The sequence below is a fragment of the Anopheles darlingi genome, chromosome 3, assembly GCF_943734745.1.
Source record: "Anopheles darlingi chromosome 3, idAnoDarlMG_H_01, whole genome shotgun sequence".
NCBI lineage: Eukaryota > Metazoa > Arthropoda > Insecta > Diptera > Culicidae > Anopheles > Anopheles darlingi.
In genome coordinates this window covers 15,469,518-15,490,484 of record NC_064875.1, presented here as the reverse complement: position 1 = coordinate 15,490,484, position 20,967 = coordinate 15,469,518, and the positions used below count along the sequence as shown (strand labels likewise).

Sequence of the window (20,967 nt, the reverse complement as noted above, 5' to 3'; positions counted from 1 at the left end):
ACCGAGACAGAACACATGCGGAAGCAAAAGCTGCGTTGCTTCATCGTGCCCTAATGGAACGCAGCAAGAGATTGCCGCGCGATTATGCTCCATGATGATGTTGATGATGATGAAGATGATGATTGAGCTGATTATGATCGGGTGTGGATTACGTGACGGTGCTGCTGATGACAGAAGGTTGGTTGGCGAAGAGCATACAAGTACGTTACGTAGCATAATATTGGAAATGTGTTTTTTGGGGGGGGTTTGAATGGAGTAAGTGTGCAGGAGTTCACCGAACGCTTGACAAACACACTTCGGACGACTTTAGAGAAGATGTCTTTTTTTTTTTTGGTGCAAAGCTGATGATGGAAAGAAGTTCGTACAACATGGAGCGTTAGATTGCTATTGCTAACTTCTCTGATCGTAATATATTTCATACTAGCTGCCCCGACAGACTTCGTACTGTCTTTGATGGGTCGTGGGTTTATCGTAAACAGAAACTTGAAAATTTCAGTAGATATTATTTTATTTATTCCATCATTTGGTCGTATTCGATTTATCAATGAACCAAATCAATAGTTAGGTCTGTTAGTGATGTTGGAAATAGAGATGCGACGTGATTGTAAATATGAACTGGAAAGTTAAAATGATGCTTGAGTTTAAAGGCTTTGCCTTTCGGGCTAAGTGATGTCATTTGGGACCACGAATTATATTTTCCCAAGTTTTTTTTTATAAAATACTTTGACTTTAGTGTTCTGTTTGCGCATAGCTCGTTAAGTTCAAATGGTGGTATGGGTCAACAACATTGCAATACGACACATTTGATCCATTTTTCCGGTATTCAGCCTACGATGATTTACATAGTCACATGGTAGATCATAACTAAAAGCACCGCACTTCAAATTTATTCAAACGTCAATCGATCAGATCGAGGGTCTTTCTTCTCTCTCGGACATTCTCGGTGATCATTTCAATCGCAAGCCGTTCCTGATAGATATGTTGGTATTGTTTTCTATTACTATTCGGTTACTGCTCCTTTATATGTTTGTGCATGCAATTCCGATCGTTTACCATTCATAACCCGCTACGTTGAAAATCGCCAATGATAAGAGGCACGTAAATCAATAATCAAAAATTAATATAGTTCTTGATCAATTCAAATATTTCACAACTGAATGAGTTTTTATAATTGTTTCATGTAAATTGACTTGTGAAACTTAAAGCAACTTCTTGATTAACTAATGACTTGATTGAACTTAAGAAATTGTTAAGAAAATTAAAACCAACAGTAGACACACCAATAAAAAATGGTAACGATTTCTGCAGCACTTGCATCAACAATTGTGCAAGTTTCAATGGTATTCGGTTCATAACTTGCGGAGTAATGAATGTTTTTAACAATCAAGTGTTAGGGAAGGGCATGAAGGAAGGTAGCGGGGGGTTTCTAACCATGCCTATAGCACTCACCGGCCCCAAAAACCCCCACATACCAAATTTGGACTCAATCGGTCCAGTAGTTTCGGAGTCTATACCGGACATCCGGACAGACACATTCATTTTTATATATATAGATTTGAAGGTTTAAACATTGGCTAAGAATTTCTATCCCATGCTCAAGAATCATTCAGCGATAATCCAAGTGGGAACATCTAAAAAAGGAATTGATCGTTCATGGGGCTTGATCGAGTTTTTAAAGATTAAAGAATTTCCAATTTTTATTGTAAAATGCGTATGAATCGCAAATGTAGTTAAATTAAGATTCCACGGGCTCCATTAGTCCTTAAGCCGCGTATTAATCGCAGCTATAATCCACATGTGCGTCTTATCAACGAAGAGGTTATCACTGGTTTTTGCGAATCGTTTGTGGCGTCTTCTGAATCCGGAATACTCCCGTCACTCTCAGTTGACTTGGAAGCGCAATGGCGATAGGACGGTTCGTTCCGGTGGTTCCGTCGATAGGTTTGTTCTCCTTAGTGATCGTAGTGTCAATTCTTGGTGCTCAGTCGGAGGTAATAAATAGTTAACACATTTGCTGCAGTACTTACATTGTTAATTATTCTAATCGTTGCAGCCAAAGAACCCTTTGGAGGTACAAGCGTGTAGAGATGGTGCAGGTGGATGTGTAGCATCTACGAGCTGCAATGTTCCCACTTTCCGGTTGCGTGATGATGGGTGTCCATCCGATCTGGTGTGCTGTCCTTTGCCAACAATTACCCATGGAAATTTAAAAATTGTATCTCCAGCAAAAAACTATCAAACGACTACCGAGGAGCCAGAACACTCTGATCCGGATGAGGAAACAGTAACTGAGAGTATCTACGACGATGTTGTCAGTGAGAGGCAGCATCAACATTCTCTGGCTGCAGCTGTCCATACTAGGATTCAAATACCCTCCAGTGTTGCCTCTACGTACACTAGAAATGGAATAGAATCTCCAGATGAAACAGAAAGGGCTGATAGTTATATGATGCCTTGGATGGCATTAATATTCTCTACGCACCATTGTTGCAATCGAGCCCTCATCAGCAGCAACGGAGTGCTGACCATTAATGGTTGCTGGGAAAAATGTAAAGGGAGAGCCACAAACTGGACCGTTCGCCTTGGTAGACGGTATTCAACCACAACTGAAAAGTACATAGACCAGTCTGTGTTAAACATACGCAGATCTTTAAGGCATATAGATGAACAATCAGTTAGAGAGCATCATTTTGCACTACTTCTGCTGGAAGGTGCTGTTGAGATTAACCAGCGCATTCATCCAATAGGGTTACCACTGGCTACTGACGCTTTTAACAGTGAAACTGTAAACATTATGTACACTGGAAGGGGAAGTCTCACAAACCAAAACAACAAAACTGCCATCAAGACGATTCAGCTGGAAATGTTTGAAAAGAATCAATGTCAGGAAGAATATGTGTGTGTAATACCCAAGGATCGTGAGGATGCTGCATGGTTGAGTAGGAGCAAACTCGGTTCTCCAGTAGTGATTGAGTTAGTCACCACTAGTGACAGCAGCCGTCATTACATACTTCTAGGTTTGATTGCAAAGAAAACAGGCCACACTGGGCGTGTGATGCTGTCAAAAGTGTCTCACTTTCAACCGTGGATAAATAGCGCTTTGCAGCGCACGGTGGGCCTCAGTAACGTTCAACTTAAGCATAAGTTAGTAGACTTAAACTTAAGTGTAGTTAGTCGGTAGCATAAACATTTTTACTACATTTGAATAAAAATTGTGTATTTCGTTGAAGATATGCATTGCGTACAACATTTCTAGATCTAAACTCGATTATTCCTATTTTTAAAAAGCGTGCCAATAGTTATCAGTAGTTTGACTCTAAGGCCATTACCGCGTGATTACAACAAACAATTTTCAGAAGGCGAACCATACTCATTGTCGAGGGTTTGCTACAGTTGGTGTATTGGGTACGGTTTATGGCATCACGTTTAATCACGGCAGATGTTTCACCGATGAATCAATGTCAAGCCATTGATAAGACCACCGACCGCTCGCGCAGAACACGCGGCACGAGACAGCCGTCAGAGGTCAGGGAGTGGCTCCAAGTTGTTGATCATGCTCTACAGGAAGCGACACAGACGGCACCTAGTTCGCTATACAGTGCGTTTTTTTTTGGGGGGGCAATAAAATGCTAAAGCAAACATTGCTAGCATTGCCATTCGTATGATACACCCAAATAAACAAACAAACTCCACAACATAGCGAGCGTTCATGACAAAGATATTGAAATAAGGTGTTCCCTTCTCAATGATAAGCGTCGTGAATCGAAGCGGGGAGTTAGTTGATATCGTGGCACCATGCCAATCGGGTGTTTTAAAATGTTGGTCGCACTGGCAGTACTCTTTTCGGTCCTCGTCGTTACGTCAGCGATTGAGAGTGAAAGCGTTCAAGTGGAGAGCTTAAGCAGAACAGGATTACTAGATGGTGCAGAACCGCGCATCGCCAAGACTCCTTGGATGGCAACGATTTTTGTGCTCTCGAACGGGACCAGTCGCCATTGTTGCAATGGAGCCGTCATCAGCGAGCAGACCGTACTGACGACAGCGAGCTGTCTGCTGCACTGTGGTAACGCGACGGAGCGTTGGCGAGTTCGGTTAGGTGTGTGGGATCATGACATCCCGGTGTCCGAACATCAACCAGAGATCTATCGAGTGCGTCAATTCCGACCGCACAAAGATTTTCAACCGTACACGCGGTTAATGAACATAGCCGTGCTGGAGGTGGACGGAGTAGTTCTGAGTGGTCCGAACATTCAGCACGCCTGCCTGCCGGAGGAAGAGGACTCGATGGGTACGCGTCGACGCAATATGCTTTACACCGGCTGGGGTGCAAGCTTCGTGGCGGAACGGCCCAGTTGTGCCGAGAACATCCTGAAGTCGACTCAACTGCAGCCCATTACCAAGCGATCCTGTGCGGAGCGGCTGAAAGCGGTCCAAGCGGATGTTACGCTGCATCGTGGGGTCGCCTGTGTTGTGGCCGAGGATCATGATTGGTTGTGCCGAGGGAAAGCTGGTGCTCCGGTCGTCGCAGAGCTGCCCGGTGATGCCGGTTGCCGGTACATCCTGTACGGGTTGGTCTCGCGGAATTACGGTTGCCTGGAACTGGATGCTCCCACAGTGCTCACGAAGGTTTCGCACTTTCGCCGGTGGATTGATGTTACGCTGGCGCGTATGATTGCCCGGAATCGGCGAAATTTTCGCCGAAAAAATCAAAGCCTTATGCGTAAACGAGTTTGAACAGCGTGCGGTTTGGGGACTGTCTGACTGGCAGTGGAGGTGCGTCAGATAATCAAAAGGGAGCGCAGCGAGTGTATCACTCGCGGTTTGGTGCAAGCGAGATTGGAAAATGAACGTTGATGGACAGTGACGCAACAGTGACTTGCTCGGTTACAAGTGTGTTATCTATAGGAATTGACCACATAAATCGTTTCTGGAGACTGTCGTTGGTTGCAAAACTGGCTCACGATAAGCTAGTCGAGTGGCGAAGAAATCGGTATCGATAGGCTTTGGTTCATTGGTTTAAGACTCGAAGTACAAAGTAATCTAAAGTAAATGAAAAATCGATCAAAAAGTTTTTATGTTTTTGTAAGCAACTAGTGGCACGGGCTTGAATTATGGTTTAAAAACAGTTGCATTTATGATCTTCGCAGCAGATAATCGACTTCGGAGATTATTTACCGAGAAACTACCGAGTTTATTGAGTAGTTGCGTCGAAAACACATTCTTTTTAATGTTAAGGTTTCTTTATGGAAGGGAAATTTATATAAGAAAAAGCTTGCATGTTATATTAAGGTAAATACAGTTTCTGGTGTGCTTTACCAGCATAAACACTGGATTATTATTCTTTAACACTAGTTATTTTGTAGTATTAATACGTTGAGCCAAGCAAACTGGCCAATGCTGCGATCGATGTTCATGTGTTCGTCCGTTTGTTCCACTAGGAATTGAGCATTCGGCTCAAACAACATTACCTGCCCGAAACATGTGACACAGAACAGGCGATCGAATGAAACGAAGGACCACCGGGAGATCAATGACATTTCAATTTCTCATCGAACATCAACAGCGGTCGGCGGAAACTGTCGCTATAATTCGGTCAACCAGGGCGTGAGCTAACGAGCAGCCCAAAAAACATTATCTATTTATTATTGGCCAATTGGTGGGCCATCAATTATCCCGCCTGTGTTCCGGGTTTGTGGACCGCGAACTCGAACCGACATTACACAGTACGACTCTGCAGCGGTTTGGCCATTTGGTCAACCGAAAGTGTCTAGTTCGACCGTACATCCGCGACATGCTCGCTCCACCGTGAAAAGTGGCCACTATTAATTATGGAAAACCTAATACCCAAATACGTCCCAAAGGCACGCTGATCGATAAAGCATTTGAAGCATAAAATTGTCGTTTAGAATCGGTGTGGATGTTGGACTTTTAATGAAGTGGCAAGCGACGTTATAAATGAGCTAAATGTGTATCGCTACCTCTGAAAATCATAAGCTACTTTGGTCGTGTGTTAGTTACCTATTCCAGAAAAGCGATCCATATTTACCCTACCAGTACAGTAGAATGGCTACGGATTGAGCAAATTCTAACATGAAATAGGCATTAGGAAAGGGCATTAGCGAGCGCATAATGCCCCTGCCAAGTGAATAGATACCATTTAATTTTTGTCTCCATAGCCCGATGCTCCATAATTTCCGTTTTCCCCTTCCCTTTGCTTGGCCATTGAAATGTAAATTAAATGACCATGCCACCATGCTCCGGTCCTCGTCGTAACCTCTCGATCTCTTTCTCTCACGTCGGCATAAAGTTTAATAAGCTGCTAATAATCTGCATGCGAGCCGATTTCGGGAAAACTCATAAAACCATGGAGCCCCGTAGAAACATCGGGTACAAATGTGTCACCTCGTAAGCTGTGTGTGAGTGTGTGTGTGCACACAACGTTTGGACCGTTACACTGCTGGAGTACGGTCGAGTTAGGACCCTCAGAATAGGTACCTATTCTCATTATGGTAACTTTATGGAAGCACCGGGTACGTACGGGAAGCTGCTCGGCACCAAAAGGTGAACCAGGTTCCGTCCTTAACCTCACCAACCACTCAGCTGGTCCGGTCCGGTCCGTTCTACCTTGTCCACCGATTACAAGGCGATTAAAAATTTCTCTTTTAATTGTTTTTCCCGCGTGTAAGTGGTTTCGCGCGATGACCCGTAAAACCGGCCGCAGTGTTGGTGCAAGGATCCTGACGAAGGAAATTACATCCTTACCGGGACCACCACCAGCAGTTCGTTTCAGGGGGTCGGAAGATTTTCGCTGGGATTTGCTACAAGCGCCGCGGGGGTTTTATGTTGTCGCAAAGTGGCCGCGACGGGAAAATATGATGCGCACCACAAAATCCCCATTTTGCAAAAGACAAACAAACCTCACTCGGTGGAGGGAGGAAGGGATGAAAAGCTGCTGCTCCGGGAGGTGGGAAAGTAAGGGGAAACCGGGAAACCCCACCACGGGATGCTCGTCAAACGGTGGCCGGAAATTGGAATCTTTTATTTCGCTTTTAATTAGCAATGAATGGCAGGCGGAGGTAAAAGGCGCATAAGTGGCGTTTGCGGGGGGCATTGGGAGCCTCCACCGGGGGCCAGTCCTGTCATCCGTGTCAGCGATAAGGATGGAGAAGTGGTTGGGCTTTCGTTGTGAGTTTTTCCGGATGCCTGATCTCGCATTTTTGTGTTCATCTTCTTCGCAATGGAGCGAATCGGTCATTTGGGAAAGATTCCTGGGTCACTAGAGTGAAGAAAAGTGTAGGATTTCCTTGGTTTTCCCTTGATTTTGTATGAGTTTTTGGAATTTCTTAAATAGGCTTCATATACCTATTCATAGAAAATAAAAACTGTTATGAGGGTTAGAAGATAGCCAAGGGTTTAGGGAATACAACCCTTGTGAGAATACAACCCTTAGAATACATGCAAGAATACATCGCTTAGAGAAAGTAGACTATCTCAGTAACCATAGACGGAAAAAGACGTGTGGTTTTTAGGTGTGCGAATATCAGTGAAATAAAGAAGAGTAAAACAACCGACTTTATTCACAATCATAAAAAAACAATTATTTCTAATGCCTCCAATAAATTTTACTATTCGTTTCCATTTCTTTACACAACAGTTCTATGATTCGCCTTAATTTCTTTACTATTCTTTACTCTTTCTCATTAAAAACCCCAAAAAACAATCTGCATGGAACCCTCGATTTGATCCAGATTGTCCGAAGAGAAGGCAGCAAGGTAATGTCGATTAAAAATGCATTACCGGTTCCACCGCCGTCGAGTACGTCCTTGAGTTGCGAGCAGATTTGACGAAACGGAAACGAAACCTAACGCCAAACGCGAGTCCACCATCTTCCTCCCTTCAAGCCGACTTCAAGCTGTATTTGATGTGGAAAACGAGCGAGTGAAGGGAAGCCATCGCGGAAAATCGCGCGCCCCCAACAGGAAATGGACACGGAAGATGAATAATGATAATGAAGAGGGAACACTTAGCTTAACGAGAGCACGAACGAAGGACGGCTCTGGTGACCTGGAGAGGGTTACTGGTTCCGAGAATCGAGAAATGAAAAAGTAGGTTAAGAAGACTCTTGGCCGAATTCTCATGTTCGTTGGAGAAATTAAAAGCGACTCGCGATCGATCGCAGAGCAGAGAAAACGTTCGAGATCGATTCTCGATTGGAATCGTCAATTCAGCGAATGATTCGAATAGGATCATACCGGAGCAGCGTATTTGCATAGCAGAAGTTGTGTTGCTATGGTAACCGATCCAGTGAACTAGTTTCGTGTTCCACAATAACACTCCAGCAAACAATGTAACCTTCATGCTACGCGGACCACGAACAAATGATGATTTTATTGAAAAATAGTTTCCCAAAAAAAAAAAAGATCCTCAACTACCCTCTGCTCTGGAGTATCCTGTTCCTCGTGGAAACCGTTGATCAGTTACCTTTCAATCCGGATAGTTTAATTCATTTTCAACCGAATACATACCATACACTACGGTTACGGACATGCTGCTTGGATGAACACAATAACCACCGACCGAGAATTATGTAATGCAGTGTGGAACAAACGAAGGATCCGGATGATTGCCGTACCGTAGGCTTCGATGTGAGCCTTTGTGTTGGTGTGTGTGTGTGTATGTATGTGCCCCACTCCCTTTTGTTTCTGTAGAGGCAAGCGAACCCCAGCCGGGCCTGGCCAGTGTATTCAACAATTTATTTTAATTGAAAAAGTTAACTTTTATCGTCAATTTTTAGTGCCAACCGCACCGTCAGCCCTCCACGGCCGTTTTGTACCGTCCGGTACATCCGGCAAGGGTGCGCTTACGGGGCGAAGCCCGACCAATGCAGGACCTCCAATCTGCATATACGTTTTAGCATGAGCCTTAGTGCCCGTGTGGTCCCTGGTGGTGTGTTGGTTCGCTGGCCTTTTCGCTGTTCGCTCCACCACGTGTCCTTCAAACCGTTCCGGAAAGGAGGCAAGGAAAGGAGGAGCTAAACTTTTCACATCTCGCTTGCTGTCTCTCTCCCTCGCTTTCTCTCTCATGGGAGGAATTCATTTTAATGGACTATTTCTCGTCCTGGGAAACGCGATGCAATTTAGCTCATATTTTGTCCTACTCCAGCCCGAAGCCCTGGCGTGTAACGGTTGGCGCAGCGAGGCCTATGGTCGGAATCGGAGCTCCAAACCACCCCCGGGTACCAACGGATCACAACCCCTAGCCCCATGGGTTTCACTTTTCCGTTCGCGTCTTAATCTCTCGGCGAATGGGGCTCATCGTCGTTCGGATCATTAAAAATTATGTTGGCCATTTTGCGCGCGATATCCTTTCGGTGTTCGACGTGCGAAAACGACACGAAACGAAAGTGTTGGTTTGAAGAGTGTTTAATGTGTCTCATCATTTTGCAATGAGCTGCAATGAGCTGGTCTGCAGTCGTGGCCGCAGAGTTTACAGCAGAAAAGGAGATGTTGCACTCGGTGCGGTTGCATCAGCCTTCGGATCTGTGTCGAATTGAATGTAGTGTTAATGTTCCACCATTTAACAGCTAGCCGTCATCGGGATTTCGCTCGCTACTTAATGTGCTGCAATTGCCGGCCATTCGGTTTCATTAGAACAGTATTGTAGTGGAATTGATATGAAAATGGTAGCCTCGGCGCCTTTACTCTGAAGCGATAAAAACCGATTACTGAATGAGATGTGCTCGTCACTACAATACATTTCACATCTCGTTTCATTACAATTGAGCTGAAATCTGTGCCGTTCAGAACCGACCGAATAGTCAGTAATGGTATGGAGTGCATATAATGTTATGATTTAAGTAGATTTTATGAGTTCTATTCAGTCACTAGCGTGGTTTCTATTTTGTTTCCAGCCCACAGTTTTTTCACAGGAATAAAAACGAATAATGCCCTGACTCTCTGGGTTATGTTTATTGCTAGCTGAGAAACTAAAGCTGTTTTCGATGAGCTTCTTCGCTTCAACTGGAATTAAACTTCATTTTTACATTCAATTCATTGTTTAGTATTTTAATACGAGAAGCTGAAATAATCTCTGAATCATTTGAAGTAAGGAAATGAATGTGAACAGACTACGACCTATTTAAAGCATAGCACCGGTTTACACAATAGTTAAGGACGAAAAACTTCCTGTTAGACAGCAAAGGTGTGACTCTTAAAACAAGACCTCACTTATTGCGATAACCTCCAGGTTTCTTTGATTTATCCGCAAATTGCACCGCAACTGCTCTATTAGACAATAAACATACTGATAACAGTTGAACTATCATGTTCGGCATCCTCTGTTCTACCCTCAAACAGCTCACAACCAGTCTTCTGGTGTTGTCCAACTGATGGTCGCATGGTGCAACCAACATGTCTAAATCCACAAGGAGAAACCAATCGGTCAATAGGCAAATATGCAACAGAGAGCCATAAACGTAACACCCCTCGGGGCTGATGCAGACGCCGGTTATGCTTCCACCTTTGGCCACGTTAATGGCTTCTTCTCTCTGTCTCTCTCTCTCTCCTGAACATTCCGATCCGAGAGTGTTTGTAAAATGTGTTTCTCATGTAGTTCCACATGTTGCAACACATGGAACGTTTGCAAAAAGTACGAGCAATTGACTGCACCCAATCACTGCACCTCGAACGATTGGCCATCTGCTCCGGTTGCTGCAGCATCCTCCCTTGCCAATAATCTCTCTTACCCCCTCTCGGTAGTATGTGTGCACATAGAGCAATATCGATCACCATCCGAGCCTCCCCAGTTCAATTCGCAATTAACACTATCTAATTAGCCCAGCTCGATTGTCGGTTTCCGGTATGCTCTCGTATGTGAGGCTCACACCGGGCACCTGGACACGATAAGACCCCCGCCCCTGGTGGACTTTCGAGACGATTATCGTTCTATCGATTGCTAACGCTTTGTGTGTGTGAGTGTGTTTCTGGTTGTTGTTTTCTTGACTCGATTTGCGATTGCCCGGTTCGTACGTTCCTAAGTCCCAATCCTAAGGGGATTTCTGCCATCGTTATCGGCAGTCAAGAGCCACTTCTAAGACCATTCTCTTGGTATAACACTGTGTTTCTGTTCGTATGTATGCGCCAGCTCTAAGCAATGCTCACCCAATACCCAACATATAATGAGTCGAACACTCAAGGAAAACTCCCCTGGCAAGTGGTAAGCCAGGCCAGGGAAGGAATGATAAAGATCCCAATACAATGTCTTCATGTTGGATTCCTCACACCCTTCCCTTAAGACGCCGGAATCGGTCGGTCGGCAGGTCGTATTGGTGGTAGCATCGCAAGCTTTCTTCCCATCCCGTAAAACTCGGAATGTATAAAGTTAATAATCGCCAGCATTAACAGTTTGCTCGGGCCCGGAATCCTCCGGAATTGTCTCTCTGGCACCTTGTGATCAGATCGAATGAAGGTGCCCGGGCTCCATCTCCTGTCCACCAATGTGGCACTATCAATAATCGAAATCTTTTGAATACCTCCCTGCCGCTGCTGCTGCTGCTGCTGCTAACAGTTGGGACACATGTTTGCAAAAGTTGGACTGCAAACGCTGGACGCTCGAGAACTTTCGCACATCGCAAGGGGATTGCCGAAGGAAAGATAAGATTTTCATTCCCGTGGTTCTCGGTCGTCGGTTGGAACGATCGATTGGAAATGGGATGCTAAAAGTCATCCATGGCTTGCTATGCTACGGGATATTGGTTGACTATCTTGGCAGGATGTTATAAGTGCCCAGCGCCAGGAAAGGGCAGATTAATTTTCGATAAATTTCGATTTCTTCTCCCAACTTCGGCCCGTTGCTCCTGTTGCCAGTTCCAGCGTTGGATGACAGAACCATATGTGTGCGTCCGTGCCCAGTGTCCAGATGGTTGAACTGTCCGTGTCCTTGCGATGCGTGTCACTGAAGCCCAAGGACACTAAATCCCGTAAACCAATGGAGGGAAGGACGCCGATTGTGGTAGGTGATTGCAATTAACAGCAATTACACATGTGCGTTTATTTATGGCTTTCGGCGCTTCGGATAAACAAACGGATTTTCCCTCGCCCACTTGCCAATGGCCAACCTATAGCCGCTTTCGCTTCTGCTGCTCATCTCACTCCCCTCTCTTTCTGGGACTGGAACGAGGGTCAGTAGAGCGGACACTATCGTCGTCGTCGTCGTCGTCGTCGTCGTCGTCGTCGTCGTCGTCGTTAGAAATGGGTCTGCGACAACACATTCATCGACGAAGATACCGGAGGGTTAGAGGCCCGGCCAGAGCAGGAAATTAATCGAATCGTATTAGATGCCAGGCGGCCAAACGGGACACCGACATTCGCCAGCGGTCGGTCGGTTGATGGTGTTCCCTTCAGCATGTCCCTTTTTGCTGCCACGCCAAATGGTGGAAAAGTTCGAAAAGGATACTCGACCCTTTGGACGAGTCACATGCGAACATGTGTCGACGCAGTGTCTGTGTGTGTGTCACTGGCTAGCTGGCTGGCTGGCTGGATGATACGCATCAATTAAGGGGTCGTAATGGGTCGTTCGTCGTAATCGTAGGTTTGTGTCCGTATTTGCAGTAGCAGGTTAAACCCCCGGGGAGGCTGACCTGTGAATTAATGGTATGGAAATGGTCGGTACACCTCGATCGATGGCGTCTGCTGTGGCACAGGAAACGCACAATTGAATCCCGAGCGCCCGAAGTGGCTACCGATTATGAGAGTGAATTATGATTTTTTTTTGCCGGGGCGTCAATCGAGCGTATCCTTCACTAAAGTGCATCGAGGCCCAGTCGAGGCGCTCGACCGTGGAACGGGAGTCAACAATAAACGGTGTAAGGCGAGACGATAGCTGGTTTCGCTACCTTTATTACAGGCCAACGGGTACTTAAGAATATTAATCGATCCGTGCGTAGCGCTGACGACAAATTGTTTATTAGCATTTGCGCTTCAGTGAGCTCTTCGATTCGAGCGTAAATTATGAATCGTCGCTCGTATTATGAGGCTGCAGTGGAGGATGTTCGACCGCGCATGGTAATGTGTCTGTCAATCAGGATATATGACATAAATAAAATTAATTTTGCGAGCGATCCATTAGCGAAAGGGGAATTTTTAATGCTTATTTTTAATGCAAATCTTCAATTAGAGGAATTACAGTATTCACAATAGGCCAACGAAGAAGAGAAGCCAATGGAATTAATCTAATTCAGGGTAAGTGTATCCTTTTATAGAACGCAGCATAATTTACATATTAGTGTTATTAGTGGTCCAAAATTATTCAATAAATTTTAATTAACCAATTAACTGACCGAACTATTCCGAAATGTTTTCCTAATACAAATTTGGATTCACTGCATGAGTTTGTAAAATATGCCTTCAAAATCCTTATTTTTAACATCAAGTGACCTAACTCTCTAACTACTGCAATTTGTTTGATTGAACACTATTCATCAGTTGTATCATAAAACAATCCATTTTTATTGCTTATGATTCGACCTGCTTTTCCCTTTTGCCCTTTTTTTAAGAAGGCTTTTTCACACCAAGTCAGCACAGTTCCCTTGTATCGGTTTTATTTGTTCAGATAAGCCAAACCGACGTTACAGGTGTAGGTATTTGCTTATCTGCCTTTTATTCAACTTGGTTACCTGAGCATATCAGAATTATCGGAGGCGCCAGCAGTGTGTTTGCTGTGTATAAGATGAGCATATGGTATCTTCTTACAACAAAACGCCTGTTATCCACCTCAAGTCCCCGTTGCCCGGTAATCTTAAGGGAGAAGAACATCAAAGAAAAGAAGAGGGAAAAAAACGTCAAAACATCGATTGAGAAGCACCACCATCTGTAGAAACAATCCATTAATGTATGCTGCATCAGCATGCAAAAGCAGGACGAACATCTGCGCAAACAAACGCACGGACTGCTTTGTCTTAAGCATGCTTACACGAAAGATGAATGTACCGTCTGGCCAGGGGGAGGGTTGGCCTTACTCATAATCTCCCATCCACCCAACGACGAATGTTATGCCAACCTCGCCTTCGCCTCGTCTTGCATAGACCAACATAGTGGCCGGGGCCAAAAGCCAATTCCCTGTCGTGTTCTGTGTTCTATGCTACCACCACGAGTGATGCCAACCGGCACCAGCCGGAAGTCAAAAGCCGAAACGACAATTTAAAATAATGCAAACTTGCATTCAGCATCAGCAAGATCCATGCTACCATCAGGCGGTGGCCTCTTCCCCCAAAAACCGAGCGTGCGTTATGCTTCATCTTCGATTCATGCTCCAAGTCGATTCCGGTTCTAACGACTTCCGGTCACAGGCGCCAGAGCCGAGCCTCCTTACTGCCACCGACTGGGGCTGGGTGTTACATAAAAATGGCGAAACAACAGACGGTCACACACACACACACACTACGGCCGGGTGCCACATGGTTTTCATCGGTTTCATCTTTGGTAGCAGTCGGTTTTTGGGGATTTCTTTTTGGTTTTTTGATAAATTTCTGTCTCGCCAGCGACTAGAAAACGGAAGCCGAAATCCGGATTTCTTGCAATCTTCCTCCGTCCGGCGTCCCAGCATTCAATCGGTGGAACGAGCGTCACGTGCTACCGGCCCCACCGAACCCACGTTCGTTCGGTCTGCGCCAGTTCTGTGGTGGTCTATCGTCTGTCTGGTGGTGCAGCAATACAACCAGACGACCGGAGATGACCGACCGGAGAGTGAGTGAGAGCATATTTTATTTATCGGTCTCATATGCTGCTGCTTCAGCCAGCCAGCATCCTGGCACGGCCTGGAACCACTAGAAAACTTCATTTCTAAGCATTTTCCGGTGCCGCAGCAGCCTCCGGGGGTAACAGATCGGTTTCACGTGCTCGCCACCACGTGCTGCGGAGACGTTTTCACGGGACGTTTTCGTTTTCCTCCGCTCGCCTTGTTTTTTTATGGACCCCGCTATTTACGACCCCGCAGGAGCACGCGAACAGCAGCAGCAGCAGCAGCACCATCCATTTGTCCATCGATTGGTTTGGTATCGGCTGTCTGTCTGGCGAAGGAGGCTCGGTCTTTATCGTCTTCACCTTGTGTGTATTTTGTCCTGAACATTGCTTCTTCCGGCTAAACATGCGCCCTGGGGGCCTGAAGAAGGAAAAAAACTATGAATTTTGGTTTTTTGATAAAAAATTTCCTTTTTTTAAGAGAGGAACATTGCCTACATTCGGGGGTATTATGAGATGCGCTGAGATGTTGACTTAACCCTTGTGGTGCGCATTGGTTTGGGTTTCGTTCGCTAGGGGTCCGAATGGTTGGAAATGGTTTTTATTGGTTTTGTAAATGAAACAGTAAATGTCCTTTAAAACACCAGCGAAGCTTTTTCTAAAAGATAAAATGCAAGAATTTTTATTGTAATTGAACTGTAAGAAGTTTTTTAAATTAGTATTTTCAGCGGGTACTTTGATGGTTTCTTCTCCATGTTCTATACTCATCTTATATTTATAAGCTAAATGTCTTACTGATCCTCATATAACTGGCCATACCAGCAACAATCTAACATGATTGTATTTTTCAGTAACTCGAACTAACAACATGCGGTAATAGTAAATATTTTCTTAATCTTTATAATGTTTATTATTTTCATTATTGCTTCTATTCCTTGGTAAACTATTGCGAGAATGAAATATTTATTATATTTAAAGTTTCCTAATTGTTCTCTACAGCAACTACCTACTTTTTACTTTCTGTTCTTCTCTTTTAGCTTTCGGATAATCATTCTTTAAGGATTACATATATTATTTCTATACCAATCGGTACCCTATGTCCGGGCTGCCTCGCGAACACGTACCAAGGTTTACGCAACCGGTAACCTATTCGTGGTATGGGGAGCTACCAGCTTACTCCCCACACACTATCTATTTGCCCAGCAAAACGGTTTGGATGTAAACTACATTTGGCCTCCGAAACGATGCTTCCATTTTTGTTTTCGAGCTTCCGATTTCCGATTTCCAAGCCACGCCAATCCAGGGTCCTCCGTGAGGCGCACTGCGGGTTCACTGGTTTTATTGTTATTTGCTTCCCGTGTCTGACGCGGCATTTGCATAGCCTCCCCAGTCGACGGTGTACTTGTAACCAAGGTATTGCATTTGTGGGTTGATCTAACAGTTACCATGACGGAGGACTGTGTTTACTCCAAGCAAAAGGAATGCCAGTAAGGGACTGCGATTGTTAAGGATTCAAAGGATTCCCTTCGCAACAAACCGATTAAACATTGTTTTTGTGCTTCGCTAAAATGTCGACCAAATGTTTAAGGAACTCACAGGCGCAACGTACCACACATTGTTAATCCATCGAATTGTTTCCCCCTTCTGGAACTCCAGGATGGCGCAACAACGTCCTCCGCTTGACCTGCTTCCTCTTGCCAGTAAACTCCTCCCCTCCTCATCATGCCGTTGCTATTTTTCCCATTTTAATATTTATTAGTTCATTTGTTGTACATATTTTATTGCACCGGTGTGTGTCTCTGTATGCCTGTGTGTGTGTGTTTGTGTAGTTTTTATTTATTTATCGAACCCAACCACCGTGGCCAAATGGTGGAGCGTTGCCCGCGTTCCGATCCAATTGAACGATGTTCGATTATACATCGTCCGCCCCTTCACCGTCCACTGGCATTTATTTTCCATTTTCCCTTCGTGTCGCTCGGCATTCGGGCATTCCCTCTGTTTTCATCGGAAGTGGCACCTCATCCTACTCCCAAACGCACACGCGGAAAGGACACGCTCCTGACGCATATGGTCGGCGGATGTTCGCTTCTGTCCAAAAAAAAAAAACGAACATAAAAAAGTGGGAGTGAAAAAATGATAAAATACGATGTCCAGGTGAAAAATCCGGTTCAACCAGATAAGGTGACCAGCTCAGCTGCCACCTCACTCATCCGGGGAAAATCCGCAAAAAAAAAACCGCCCAACCCGGCCAAAGCCTGGACAACGCGCAACCTCGAATCGATAATTCACTTGTCGTTGTCGCTGTTGCTTCTGTTGATGGTGGTGGATGCACTCTGGGCAGTCGCAGTGCATCCGTCCCGGCGGATATCTGGTTCACCGCTTCAGACCGCCCAGGTACACGTGTTGCATAAGCCGGATGGCGGATCACGGCAGCATCTCGGGATTGCGAGGACGCTTCCGCACCTTCATGGCAGCGGGCTGCATGTTTTATGAGATCTCTACCATACCATCCGCGTGGAGTGGCCAAGAACGGAACGGAAGCCACGGTCACTGCTTCAACTCGATGCTCAAACATCGCGACCGTCCGTGAGCGATTGGTGCTCAGCTTTATGCCGGAAATTCCCGGGAAGCGGATTTTGGGGGGAAAGTTTTCGCGAGATTACCGCACGCTCCAACCGCTGGCCGATGGATACTACGGAGCAACACTGTTGTCGCACGCGGTGCTGCACCTTTCGATGGGTCAACGAGTTACATTTCCTTTTCCTGTGTGCCGAGGCTTTACGGAGTTTACTGGAGCTTGGGTCGGGGTTTAGAATGGATTCCATATTTGATCCGAAATCGTGCAACCTGCGCCTCTAGTAGGCTGATGGATTTCCGAGCGGGGATTTCGGGGATTAGCGAGCGGATCGCCTGGAGGTCCGTGTAGAAAGCCGGATGATCGATATGACCGGCATGAGCTGCAACATTTTATATGTTGAGGGATGTTGTTGTTGGAGGAATCCATATTTTTACCCACACCATTATTTCATCCGCGTTCTGTTCGAGTGGCAGTTTCTGGCAGTTTGATGCACTTGTTGCAGGGCCCTCGATTCTTTGGGGGGCTTTGTAGGTTATGTTTTGTGGATTATGCTTCCTAGTTTTACAAATCCTATCGATGGTCTACCATCAGTGGCATGTGAGGGATTTTCATTTGAGATTATAGCATGGCACTGGCACTTTATTCGTTTGTTGATCCACAAACGAATAAGTTAGTTTGACTTTCACCGATAAATCAATTAGGCTCGAGGTTAGGTTGGTTGCAAATTAAGAAAAATGAATTTTTAGAGAGTACTTAGAGGCGTTAGTCAACACCTATTCCAAGCTAAATGTTAAATGTTATGCTAGCTCTTGAGAGTCGTCTTTCAATCACTTTGTATTAAAACAAAAAGGTATTAGCAATTAATGTACACATACACTTCAGTTGCTTCAGTTGTGGACACTCTATTACGTAACATATTGCATCATTTATGATCAATTATGATGTATCTTCTAACTAGTGGATTTAATTTAGTATTTTCTTCAATAAAACTATACAAGAGAGTTTATTGGAACAGCAGTATCGATTGCTGCTTCCTCAGAATTGATCATTCCTTAAGAGGCTTAAGACCATCAAAAAAACCTTCAAAACCTACACTACAGATCGCTCCAAGCAGCATTAAACGCTCAATGATGCAACTCGCTAATCTGTTACATTAAGAATACCCAACACTACGTAGATGAACTACTCCGGATGCTAAAGCTGTTGCGGATCCAAAATCAAAACGCCAGCACCTCACGATTTTATGGACCGTAAAAAATGCATTAACCAGCCCTTGGTCCCGGACACCATTAAAAAGAGATTCCATAACCCAAATCCAAATCAATGCCTTCATTTCATTACTGCGCCGATCCGCTCCCCACCATCCGCAAAACCGATCATCCGGAGACGCAGCAACCACCGGGGCACACACACATTAACAGGGGCATCTCCAACAACGAGCGAGGGATTGTCGCCTGGAACGCAATGCTACTGCTACTGCTGCTGGTGCTGCTGGTGGTGCTGCTCCATAAATAAAGCATAATCACGTAATCTTAAATTATCATTATCGCTAACCACCACCAAACGGTTTACCGCAAGCCGCATGCAACAGTATGGGAAACGGGGAGTAGAAGAAGCAGAAGACAGTGCAGACTCAATGCCTCTCTTCCACTCTTATCGGTAACGAGCGATCTAGCGTCTTGTATCTGCAGACCGCTTGCTGCTTGCTTTGCGCATTTTTTTCCTGTTTCATCTTCACCTCCACAACAGCAGAGGATGTCCCAGAGAAAAAGAGAGAGAGAGAAAGAGAGAGAGAAGAAGGAGAGATGAGTAGAGATAAAAAAAAGCAATACAGAATACCATTCCACCCGCGCGCACTTAGCCTCCCACGGTACCAGGCACGTTCGCTTTAATTAGATCCGATTCGAAACGTTAATTTATCGACCTTCGATGTACATTCGAACCGTTTTTTCCTCTCCCTAGCAGGCACGAGATTAGATTGCGGCGACCGGAGCGGCGCAACGATCGACGATCGATCGCTCCAAATCCGGATATCCTTTCCGGCGGGTGGCTTCCGCTGATTCAATCCGGCCGAAGCTCGGGGAACCAAGGAAGAGCTCGGAAGTACATCACTCCCGGATCTACATCCCGGAGTGCCCACAAAACGAGCCATTCACCGGCCAGCCGCCCGAGGAAATTGAACAAATAAAAGGAAATTTATTAAAGCCATCGGTTTGAAAAAGGGGATTGACCATACCTCGGTTCCGGGGTCCTTAATTTTAACGGTCAATTATTCGATCGAAGCCGCCGGTAGCGGTGTGTTGTTGTGGTGTCGGTGTGTGTCACCAGGACTGGCATTCACACGCACACACAGGGGAAACGGAGGAATTCGTTCGATTGCGTAACCATCAGGATCATGGGATCTGGAACATAAAGGGAGCTCGGGGCCTTCGGCCTTCTGGCCACTCGATCCCGAATCGGAACATTTCTCATAATTATGTATTTTATGTCAATTGTTGTGCGTGTGTGCTGCTGCTGCTGCTCCTGGAGTTGCAGAAGCCCCCGAGCCAGGACATCGAGACAGTGTCCCTGCTGTGCGTTCGCCTTCCCGGCAGCATTCCCACAGAAGCGATGCTCGCACTCACTCAATTGTGTGTTGCCGATGCTCGATGATAATGATGCAGAGAAGAAGGACCCTCCTGATGTGCTCGTGTGTGTGCGAGTGAGTGTCTGGTTCATGTTTTCTTTTTATCTCGCTCCTCTTGAGGAGTCAGTGGAATGTCCTTTCCCCGTCGTCTTCGCCGGTTCGTTCGGGGTCGGTTCCATTTCATCTTTTGCTGCTCTAAATCATGAACCTCGCTTTCAAATGGACCGCTGCAGCGCGCACATGTGGAAGGAATGATATGGGATGGAAGGACAATTTGTCGCTGCGCTTGAATGGCCGCAACAGCAGCAGCATCGAAGAAGCGAAGGAGACATTCCCGGCAATTCGATCTCTCTTTGACGAAGAGCAAAAAGGAGACAGTAGAGATGAAGGCGAAGGCGAAGGAGAACGTTGTGCTAAAGAAGATCCACGCAATGTACTGTTCGTTGGAGTGATGTGAAGCGTTTGGTTTGCTCTGCTGCGCTCTGGAAGAACTCTATCAACGGATACTCGAACCTCTTTCCACTGGGGAGGAAGGAAACGGAGCAGCAACGAGTCAAGATGCATTCAATGTACGCCCGTGTTCGTGTGTGTGTGTGTGCGTAGCCGGTAGCCTGCGGTTTCGGCGGAGGAAAATTGGATGCGCATGACCACGGCCAAACCGAAGCCGGTACGACACAATGGCGAAACAATTAGTCCGAGCCGGCCACCGGATGGAAAGCCCCGGCAAACCTATTTGTCGTAGCGACTCAAAGCGACCGAACGAACGAAGCATGATCGGGCTGATCGGTTGACTTTCCATTTTATTTTTCCCCATTTCTTGCACCGTTTCTCCGAAATCGGCCGGCAGTCTCTCAAGAGGGCGGAACCTTCTGACGCTACCGCCGCTCGCTTTTCTCTCTAGTGTCACCGCTGCCGCCGCTGCCGCCGCTGCCGCTGCCGACAAAGCAACCATTGCGCCAGAAGCAAATCCTTTTGGTTTGGCGGTAAAGGTCGATTCATCTTCTTCGGCCGGGTTGCCATGGTCGGAT

At 45.8% G+C, this 20,967-nt stretch overlaps 2 protein-coding genes across 2 annotated transcripts; both read left to right on the top strand.

Annotated features, from left to right (window-relative positions):
* Positions 1 to 1,895: 1,895 nt before the first annotated feature.
* On the top strand, positions 1,896 to 3,181 carry LOC125953318 (uncharacterized). Its single transcript, XM_049682800.1, has 2 exons — positions 1,896 to 1,991; positions 2,054 to 3,181. The coding sequence occupies exons 1-2, from the start codon at positions 1,902 to 1,904 to the stop codon at positions 3,179 to 3,181; spliced, it is 1,218 nt and encodes a 405-aa protein (XP_049538757.1). The 5' UTR covers positions 1,896 to 1,901.
* Positions 3,182 to 3,954: 773 nt separating this feature from the next.
* On the top strand, positions 3,955 to 4,734 carry LOC125953316 (phenoloxidase-activating factor 2-like). Its single transcript, XM_049682799.1, has one exon. It carries the CDS (start codon positions 3,955 to 3,957, stop codon positions 4,732 to 4,734), a length of 780 nt encoding a protein of 259 aa, XP_049538756.1.
* The last annotated feature ends 16,233 nt before the right edge of the window (positions 4,735 to 20,967 follow it).

Coding starts and splice junctions, on each gene's coding strand:
- LOC125953318 (XM_049682800.1), top strand. CDS start 1,902: ATGGCGATAGGACGGTTCGTTCCGGTGGTTCCGTCGATAGGTTTGTTC. Junction 1,992..2,053: donor TTCTTGGTGCTCAGTCGGAG/GTAATAAATAGT, acceptor TAATCGTTGCAG/CCAAAGAACCCTTTGGAGGT.
- LOC125953316 (XM_049682799.1), top strand. CDS start 3,955: ATGGCAACGATTTTTGTGCTCTCGAACGGGACCAGTCGCCATTGTTGC.